At 33.3% G+C, this 10,754-nt stretch overlaps 2 protein-coding genes across 4 annotated transcripts; one reads left to right on the top strand and one right to left on the bottom strand.

Moving 5' to 3' along the window:
* Nucleotides 1–3,291: 3,291 nt before the first annotated feature.
* Nucleotides 3,292–3,990, bottom strand: LOC114373094. The gene is made up of 2 exons (XM_028330638.1): nt 3,916–3,990; nt 3,292–3,834 (listed from the first exon to the last, which is right to left on the bottom strand). The coding sequence occupies exons 1-2, from the start codon at nt 3,988–3,990 to the stop codon at nt 3,292–3,294; spliced, it is 618 nt and encodes a 205-aa protein (XP_028186439.1).
* Nucleotides 3,991–7,136: 3,146 nt separating this feature from the next.
* LOC114375294 (protein CHUP1, chloroplastic-like) lies at nt 7,137–10,430 on the top strand. 3 transcript variants are annotated; one of them, XM_028333073.1, is made up of 6 exons: nt 7,137–7,262; nt 7,527–8,181; nt 8,751–9,067; nt 9,157–9,268; nt 9,878–10,009; nt 10,102–10,430. In XM_028333073.1, the coding sequence occupies exons 2-6, from the start codon at nt 7,546–7,548 to the stop codon at nt 10,180–10,182; spliced, it is 1,278 nt and encodes a 425-aa protein (XP_028188874.1). In that variant the 5' UTR covers nt 7,137–7,262; nt 7,527–7,545; the 3' UTR covers nt 10,183–10,430. The 3 variants fall into 3 exon arrangements, with proteins under 3 accessions (XP_028188874.1, XP_028188872.1, XP_028188873.1); XM_028333071.1 differs by lacking the exon at nt 7,137–7,262 and having other exon boundaries at nt 7,269–8,181; XM_028333072.1 differs by lacking the exon at nt 7,137–7,262 and having other exon boundaries at nt 7,269–8,181; nt 10,109–10,430.
* The last annotated feature ends 324 nt before the right edge of the window (nt 10,431–10,754 follow it).

Genomic DNA, 10,754 nt, shown 5'->3' on the forward strand with positions numbered 1-10,754 from the left:
TAGAACTTTGAAAATAAACCCCACACTCGTTGTGAATGACGGTTCCATTTGGAAAAATGAATGCCAACCTCGAGTTCACGATCGTCTGGGACGAAGTCTCTCCTAAGAATGCCATTGTTTATCGAAAATTAATTTGACAAACTTTGAATACCAGTTGTTGTTGAGTACCATGGACATCCCCATCTATCATTTATATAAATGGCCCAACCAGACACATGGCTTCCCTTTTACCAGACCTGTGACTATTTTACATTGTGAAGCGTAAAACTAAAGCAACCTCCTGTCACGTCGTTCACTGTTGGGTCACGTCAGTCATTGTCGTCTGAGAAAAAAGTTGGTTTTGGGCCATGTAAACTTGGCTAAGTACCCCTATTCGGGGTTTTTTTTAAATTATCTGGGAAAGTCGTGAGACTCTCCAAAGGTGGTCTATCTCATGTTTGCACATCAATGAATCCAAAAAAATAACAGGAGACACCAGTTCATTCAAACATGGCCTGCAACGGAAGGCCCGAAACTCAAAAAAGTTAGTTTCGGGCCAACATTTCCTCTTTAGGGACGACACGTGGCCTGCTACTCTGGCCCTTATCTGGCATGTCCATCCTTCTTGGCGCGACATTTAATTCGTCGTCAGAAATAACTGAAGGACACCTCGCTTGTTTCTCTATCGGCCGCCACCAGTCTTGTCATCGTCGAAGGCGCCCTTGCGCTTGTCGGCAGAACCTTTTCCAGCGACCTCCTTGCCTTTTCCTTTGGCCTTGTTCGTCATTTCTACAGAGAATGCAATGAGACCAACGCCAATTGCATGGTCAGAGTTAGAGAAATGGAGAGAGGAAGAAGTGTGTGACTGGAGTGTGTGTAACTGTGAAGAACGAGGAGTCCAAAATGAATTTTACTGTAAAAAATTTGAGGAAAAATGTGACCGACACATATCATGCAGTGCGTAGAAGAATCGGCCATTGGTCAACTTCTGAGAGGAAAAAATCATTTAACTAATACAAAATAATCTTAAAATTAACAAAATAATTTAACTAATTAACCCACGGAAGAACCTTCTTCCGTTGACTCTCGCGGAAGAAGTTCTTCTGCGTAGTTCCACGAAAGAAGGTTCTTCCGCAGTTCTTCTTCCATTGACACTTGCGGAAGAAATGTTCCGCGGGCATCCACGGAAGAACCTTCTTCCGTCAACTGCGGAAGAAGGTTCTTCCGCGTAGTTTCACGGAAGAAGGTTCTTCCGCAGTTCTTCTTCTGCTGACACTCACGGAAGAAATCTTCCGCGGGCATCCATGGAAGAACCTTCTTCTGCAGTTGACGGAAGAAGGTTCTTCCGTGGATGCCCGCGGAACATTTCTTCCGCGAGTGTCAACGGAAGAAGTTTGGCAAAAACGCTGAAGGGCATTTTTGTCATTTTGGAAATTTGCTGGGTGCACCAGCAATGCTGCTTGGTGCCCCTAGCAAATTCCATGTTCAAATTGTAGCAAGCAACCCATTTAAGGGATTTTCTTGCTGCATCTAGCACCATTTCTTCTACACCCAACATACGTAGTGAAAAACCAATTTTGCCCCTCCTTCATTGATGCTTAAAATGTGAAATTCGGATTAGGAATTTGTCCATCTACACCATTGATTCACGCTCACTTCATTTCTCCTCTCAACTTCTCTCATCTTTATCTCTTCAATTTGTGGTTGATCTTGATCAAATTGTGGTTCATCTTCATCAATCTGTGTGTGCTCGTCGTTGGTTCCACCATCGTCCCGCTATTGCCACCGTGAGTTCCGCTATCATTTGCGTTTTTTTTTGTATTATACAGATTGACCATTCATATAATTCATACAGTTTGTCTTTTATTGTCGTCATGAGTTTCGTTGTCATCTGACTTTTTTTTGTGTATTGAACGTATACGAATTGACAATCTATATAATCCATACAGATTAATCCATATATTATTTTATTTAATAAATTATTTATTTAATAAAAAATTTATTTAAAATTTAATGTTTAAATTTTTTTTATTTAATTATTTTATAAATAACTATTGTTGTTGATTTTATATTATTTAATTTAATAAATTATTTTTATTTTTTTAATTTAATAAATAAATAATTTATTTAATAATTTTGTTTATTTTAAAAATGAATGTATAAATTATTTTTTATTTAATAATTTTATAAACAATATTTTAATACTTTTATATATTTAAAATAGTTATTTTTAAAATAGTTAATTAACGAAAATTGCAAATTTTTATAATGTATATATATTTTAAAATTTAGTTAAACAAAAATAGGTAACTTGAACATAATGAGAACTGTCAATATCAGTATAATTTATACGCTCAAACTCAGCAGCAATCTAGTTTAAAGTATACCTTAATACCATACCAATTAGTCTCTTGTATAAGATAACTTTAAAAACATGTCCGACCACATGTGTGCTTGTCTCAAAAGATGACTTAATTTCAGTGTGTTGTAGAGTGATCATGTTGTTCATGGTTTCCCAAATACTACATAGGCCTCTAAGACTATTATGTAGTGGTCTCTTTAAGGCCTAATGTGCAGACTCAACCTTGAATTTGAAAAACAAAAACAAGTAAACACAAACAATTATTTTCATCCATTGGTGTTGTTATTATAACCAATATACATTTACAATTTTTATACCTGTTAGTTGTTGTGTTTCCTAGATGGATCACCTTATTTGTCTAGGCTTTAACAAATATTTGCTTATGGAGAATCAACCATGTTTGTTTGACATAGTTAACAAACATTAGCCTTGGTGAGCAAGCAATTTCAAACTTCATAAGGTTGTCATTGAATTCTTGCTCAGAAGGACAATCCTCCAGACTCCTCCATGCTTCCATGACATAATCCTATACATTTTTTTGACCTGCAAGGGTTTTAGATTTTGCCTTCCTTCACATTCTTATCAATGTGAAACTGACACAACAAGTTAGTTGCCTCAAGGAAAACATTTTTTAGTGCATTCATCAATGTTGAATCTTTATTGGTAACAATAACTTGAGGAATTGCATCACGTCTCAGAAAAATACCTCGAAACTGTTTCAGAGCCCAAACAACATTGTTTACACGTTCTCCCTCCAAATAGGCAAATGTAGCTAAAAATGTCATTCCAATAGGTATCACACCAACAATGTCAAGTAAAGATAGCATGTTTCCGTTTGTTTTGTATGTACTATCTATGAGAAATACCAAATTATTGGCATTGGTTAATTTCACTGCATATGGATGACTCCAAAATGCATCACGTACAACATTTTCATCTTTCAATCTATGTCAATGAATATATTGATCGTGTTCAAGAAACTTCATTAGTCGTTGCATTTCACTATTACTACCTCTTATAGAAGAACGGTATGCATATCTTGCATTGTATACTTGCTTCATTGTTGTACAATTGTTGGTATTGTGCTCCTTCAAAGTGAGAAGAATATTCTTTGGTTTGGCCATTGACTTTGTCATATCACCAATAATAATCTTCTCATCCTCAGTCAGTCGATCAACATATGGATATCCAACAAATGAATTTGCTAATGCATGATTATGACTCCCACATATTAACTTCACTATCCACCATTCACCTCCCAACACTGGTTTTGCTCGCAACTTAAAGGGATACCCACATTTTTTACTGTTAGTCACTGTTCGTGCTAAATCTTTCTTGTATGCCCTATATTTTCCACTCCTCTCACAACCAATTAAAACATATGAGGTCCTTCCTCTCTTTCCAATATCTGATCTCATTATCACCGCCATAAAACCAATATCATACGTAACAAAGCGAGCCCAATGCAAAACGTCATCACAAGTAGCAAACACCTACAAAAGGGACAATTCACGTTTAGTCTTCAACGAACACTCATTTACTTACTTTAACAAAATACAAAAGCAAATCAATACCTGACAAGTATTGAAGGCATCAGAACAATCAATATTTTCAAATACATCAAGTTCTTCTACACTGCCTTCATTCATATTAATTTCTTCAAATATTATGTTGTCATATATCTATTGATCTTCATCAATCTTAACAAAACATTAAAAAAAATTCAATGACAAACTAACAACACCATACATAATTCTAATTATTTATAAATAAATTTATTTATTTTAAAAAACTTCCATGTCGATATATCAATAAATGTTTTTTAATATATACTATCACAGAAATTTATTATTTTTTTAGTTCATATACTAATATATTACATTGAAATTGATAAGCATATATGAAAATTTATATCTAAATTTTAATTCGTATGAAACTTACGGCTTGTCAATCCGTAAGTTTTATATGAATTAGCAATCCATATGATTCATACGGCACAAATCCTTCAACTTGCAGACGAAAAAAACTTACGTCCTCCACCATTGCACTGCAACACTCCTATGACGACAATCACAAACTGTGAACGGATCACCACGACAATGCACCTCCACCAAACCAATCACAACAATGATGGAGGAGTTCACCCAAAACAGAGAATGGTGTATGAAGAAAAAAAAAGAACGAATCAAAGAAGAAGAAGAAATAATAAGAGGTAAGGTTGGAATTTTAAAATTTATGTTGGGTGCAAGAAAGAAAAAAAAAACCCATTTGAGTAATTGAACAAGCAACGGATGTATATATGCTACCAACTTTACTGTTTCACCTGCTCAATAAATGCTTATAGCTGTCTGTTGAAGAAACTTGATTAAAATAAAATCTCCTAACTTCCCCTGATGTGTAGCACATTAGTGAGTAGTGGCACTACTTCCCTCACACATAATAAAGGACATAACTTATTATTTCTTTTCCTGTGTATTGGCTTGGCTTTACACTTTTTTCTTTCTCGGTACAAGGAAAAGTCAAAAGAAAAGGCAAGCTAAGTTACTTACTAGTATTCCATAAGGGGAACAACCAAACTCACCATTGTTTCTAGTTTCTACTTTCTAGTCTACCAATTGAATTTGAGCGTTACTCCCAAACTTTAATATAAAAAAAGTTAGAAGTGTCTTTTTAGCAAGTTAAAGAAGATTTAAGAACACATTCTTTAACATATCTTTTTTAACACACGTGTATTTATTGATTGAAAATCATTAAAAAAAACTATGGATAGATTTGTTAAATATGACATGAAATTTATAATATTTTATGATTTTCAATAAATTTCAATAAATAAAGAATGTGTTTAAAAAATATTATTTGTCTTTTTTAAAAAGTTATATGCAAAGACATTTTCAATATAGATGAGACAAAAATCATATTCTTTGATGGTTGAGAAAAGGAGAAAAATAAAATAATTGTTTTTTTTATTAATACGTAGGATCTAACTTTTTCATTGGGATGGGGTGTTAACTTATCAAAACAAAGAGTTGGGGCAACCACTTGTTTTTGGATATAGCATTAGAATGTATATAGAAAATGGATTTATAAGTTATAAATTTGGGCCTAATTGATTGAGTTAATTCAATTTATAGAACTTAAGTAAGTTTGATTAAATTTATTTGTTGAAATAAGTGTTTATTTTAATAAAATAAATAGGTTTTTTTAAATGTGTTTGTTTAAATTATTTCTGTTAAAAAAAGTTTTCTATTTATTTTCAGAAATAAATTTAATCTACTTCTTAAAAAAATACTTATATTAAAAAAACATTTATTTTAAAGTTGATTTTCTAAAATTTAAATAAATTCACCCAATATTGATCTATCGAGTAATTAATGAGGTTAAAATGAGTTAAACTTAGATCAATGAAATGAGTTAAACTTATATAAATCACTGCCTCCTAGGTTCAGCTAACTAATTAATGACTTCAAGTATTTAATGGCATGGACCCAAATGTCTTTCAGTCATGGATTTACCGATTTACGCATTCAGTTAAGAGTAACTCGTAACCATTGGATGAAGAGCAGATTGTTCATTTTATCTTAGTAGGTCAGACTTAATAACTATCCAAGATTTGCATCGTTTGATTTTCATTCAATGGTATTGATTCATAATCTGTTGGTATTGGTATAACTTTTTATTTGTAGTTTTGAACAAATATTTGAAGGACTTGAAAGCTTTTTTTTTTTTGTCTGACTGCTTTCTCGTTCTTCTCCCAAATAATGATTAGAGAAGCTAAGCCTCACTCAACTGTCACAGAAAATTACCAATTTCAATCACTTCACACACTTTTGGTAGCATAGAGGTTGAACTTTGAAGTCTATGGTAGGAGTAGGAAGAAAGAAAAGGAGGTAAAGGAGTTCACAAGGGACATTGAACAACATAATAAATTGATAAAAAAAAAATAATAGTAGATATCAAAGGGATCTTATTTGGTATGCTGTAGTAATCAACAACTTTCTTTTCCTTGTGAAAACTTTTTCACTTCAAGAAACCTCACTATGGTACCTTTTTTTCCTACCCTCCTTTGTCCTTTCCTCCCTCATTGCTTGATAAGCAATGAATAACCAAATTCCATTCAAATTACAACACTCACAAAAGATGAAAGGAAACCATCACAATGAAGAGAGCTTGACCAATGATTCCAATTTCCAATGTTACCCTCTATATATTACAATTGGACAAGAGATATTTGCCATGTTGGGGGGGTTGTTAGGACTTTGTGATCAGTTGAGTAGTCATCAATCACATTCATACCACGTGTATAATAATATACATGAAACTCCAAATCAAATTGCATTTGATAAAGGGGAGATAGGAGTAGGACTCAGATAAAAAAACATAACAAGCGTGCCCCCTTGTTATAAAAGTGTCTAAGGGCAAATGATCTCTCTAAAGAAATTTCTGTAGTGTACATGAATGTTCCACTAACCCTTAAACATATGACATTGTAACAGAGAGAGAGATTAATTTGTAAGTTTGACTAAAAGAATTTAAGGTTGTACCTAACTTAACATTTTAAAGGCAGTTATCAGATATTAGTGACTTCCAGAAAGCCGAAGTAATCTCTCATCTACGATAATATTTGCTACAAAGGCATCATAATGAATCTTCATAGCATAGAGCATTGAAGTTGTGAAATGTCCAAAGCATCCTTATTAAGACTTATTTACTCAGCATGTCCAAAAGGTCATTGGCTTCTTTCATATTAACCCCTACTCCTAAACATACCAACCTTATTTCAATATAAAAAATAAAATAAAAAATACCAACCTTACTTCAAAAGTAAAACCAAATATGAAAAGAAAACGACTCAATCATACAAATATCAATTCTATAATCACAATGTTGAAAAATGCCTTAGCTTTCAGTTGCTGAATAAATGGTAAGCAGGCCAAGTCTTTAAAAGATGTTATTGTGAGGTTTTCTGATATGTTTCTGTTTTTAAGAGCACTGATTTGTGGTGTTTTTATTTTTATTTTATTTTTCACTTATGATTTAGTTCTATAAGGAGCAGTAACATGCTTATAATTAGTGTACTTGCTGTTATAAATTCCAGTCTTCTATTTTTCTGCCTTTTCATATTTTCTCAGTTCGCTTTTGCTTTGTTTTTCTGTATAACAACACACACTATAACCATCCTTCTAAGGAGGGAAGAAGGAGGGAAAATGTCATTAGAGAATGATTCTGAGATCACCCATCTCAAGAAAAATCTTAAAGTCCAAATGGAAAGAAATGTGTCACTAGAGAAAGAAAACAAGGATCTCAGACAAGAAGTAGCACGTTTGAAGTCACAGATAATGTCACTCAAAGCACATAACATAGAGAGGAAATCCATGCTGTGGAAGAAGATACAGAAATCCATGGATGGTAATAATTCAGATACCCTTCAGCATAAAGCAGCAGTTAAGGTAATAATGCTTGAAAAGAGTCCACCAAATGAGAGAGTGCATACAAATTCAGATTTGCAAGAAACACCTATAGTTAAGGACAGATCAGTAAAAGTACCACCACCTGCACCCTCTTCCAACCCTCTTCTTCCTTCACAAAAAACTGAGAAAGGAATGAAAGTGCAGCCATTGGCATTGCCAAGAACAGCACCACCACCTCCTCCAACACCACCAAAATCACTAGTTGGATTGAAATCAGTGCGTCGTGTGCCAGAAGTAATAGAACTGCATCGTTCTCTCACAAGAAAGGATGCCAACAATGATAACAAAATAAGTACCAATGGAACTCCTGCAGCTGCATTCACCAGAAACATGATTGAGGAAATTGAAAATCGATCAACTTTTCTGTCAGCTGTAAGTTTAGTTGCTATCTGCTTGTTTTTCAAGTTTTGATAAATATTTACATATATCACACAATGCTATCTTGATACTCAAGGAAGCATAAACACTAAATAGTAGTTGTGTCATAATATCTCATCATAATTAGATAAGCATAAACACTTTGAAATTTGAATACTCTTAGCTACATTTTACCATTATTTTTTAAACCTTGGTATTAATTGAGATGGAGATGGGAATATCACAATAATTAGATAAGTTATAAATTATTTTATGTTAAGAAAGATATATGCCTATTTTCAAAACATCAATTTTCTCTTCTGATAAAGGATTGGTGTTTTATGTTACATTTGTTTTAATTTTATACATGGTATTATAGTCTTGTCATGTGTCAAGGGGATCTAACTAAGTTAGTTGAACAAAGTGTATGAGTTGCTGTAAATCTCCTAACCCTGTCTTCAATTCTTACGGATAAAAAAAATAGTCTTGTCAAGTTGTCATGTACCATGATTTAAAATTTTTCTTATTTATATTTATCCATGTCATGTGGCATATCAGTGTCTCATGTTATACTTACGGAACAGATAAAATCAGATGTTCAAAGACAAAGGGAGTTCATCAGTTTATTGATAAAAGAGGTAGAGTCAGCCGCATATGCAGACATTTCAGAAGTAGAGGCATTTGTGAAATGGCTAGATGGGGAGCTATCATCACTTGTGGATGAACGTTCAGTGCTAAAGCATTTTCCACATTGGCCAGAGCAAAAAACAGATGCACTCAGAGAAGCTTCTTGCAACTACCGAAATCTGAAGAGCCTTGAATCAGAAGTCTCATCATTTGAGAACAATCCAAAGGAGCCATTGGCTCAGGCTTTGAAAAAGATGCAAGCACTCCAGGACAGGCGAGCATGTGCAAAACTAGAATGTTCAGTAGCTTAGTGTGTTTGTTCAGTGCTTTAGAGTCATTCCAAGATCCACTTTGAGTGTGCAGGTTGGAGAGAAGTGTGAACAGTGCAGAGAAGACAAGGGAGAGTGCAAGTAAAAGATATAGGAGTTTTCATATCCCTTGGGAGTGGATGCTGGACACAGGCCTCATTGGTCAGGTAGGCAATACTTGGCTTATTTTTGCAATTGTGTAATAAAAACTTGAATACATGCACTAACCGAGTAAACTATAAACACCACCAAGGATCAACTGACATGAGATTGTTTCAGCTTAGAGGTCTCAGATTTGAGCCCTGAATATACAATCGTGTTAAATACTTAGATGAAGAGTTTTGTCGTCCTTAATGATTCTACTCAAATCCCAGTAGAAGATACATGTGGTCTAGATAAAAAAAAAAGTAACACTATAAACGTCTTTTATATTATCATCCAATTACAAATCATTATGTATGATAAATTTATTAAAAGTCATACCAACAATTATTTCTGATTATGTGATGATATAAAAATCTTTACATTGATAATTAATACCTTCTGCTTAGAGAACAATACCCTTTATTCTTAAAAGAACAACAACCTGACATGTACACTTGGAAAGTAAGAGAAGCTTTGCTCTAAACTAAGCACTTAAAGAAATAGGATATATTGGTTAGTTAACTAATGTGTAAGAAGAAATTTATTTTTGGTTATTCATGAACCAAGGTAGTTAACTATTCATTAATGACATGACAATAATTGATTACCCTAGTATATTTGGCTGCATGCAGATGAAGCTGAGTTCATTGAAGTTAGCAAGGGAATTCATGAAAAGGGTAACCAAAGAGTTGGAATCTAATGAAGTCTCAAAAGAAGATAACCTCTTGGTACAAGGAGTTAGGTTCGCATTCAGAGTACACCAGGTAGGTAGATTACACATTTGCACTACCTCAGATATTCACAAAAGGAACATTAATTTAAATTTGTTCATGTCATGAACCACCAAAACATTCAGTTTGCAGGTGGCTTTGATTCAGAGACCATACAGGCATTCCAAGAATTGAAGAAGATTGGTAGTGCTAGTACCAAGCTATAGGAAATAGATCATTACTCCAAACCAAACTTGTTACCAAAATGGACCACAAATGTGTTTCCTATATTGTCTTCTTCCCATAACTGCGTGATGTTTCACACTTCGCAGGTGGAATTGACAAGCATGCATATGCTCCCATATTTATGTACTTTTTCAATGCATTGCCTATGTTTGACATGTAGGCTTATGCTTCCCTGATTATGCAACTATACCTGAAGAGCCAAACCCACGATAGAGGTTTTTATTTTTTATTTTTTCTTTTAAACTCGAGTATTCTGTAGGCGATATCCAAATATTGACACATACGTTTATAAATCACAAAATTAAAATCAAGATATATCGTTTTTTTTTTTAATAAATCAAGATATATCTTATGTTATATATTTTAAAATAATAATATCAACATAAGTATAATATAATGTTATCTAAGATCTATTATTTATTACATCAAGAAATTTTATTATAATTCTTTAAAAAAACATGGTAGTAAAAACACCATATATTTTAAAAGAATATACTATATTGAGTTAGAACAAGGCAAAATATATACAACTTCCTAGCCTTTGTTCATCAAA

This window comes from Glycine soja, chromosome 11 (assembly GCF_004193775.1).
Source record: "Glycine soja cultivar W05 chromosome 11, ASM419377v2, whole genome shotgun sequence".
In the NCBI taxonomy this organism is placed as follows: domain Eukaryota; kingdom Viridiplantae; phylum Streptophyta; class Magnoliopsida; order Fabales; family Fabaceae; genus Glycine; species Glycine soja.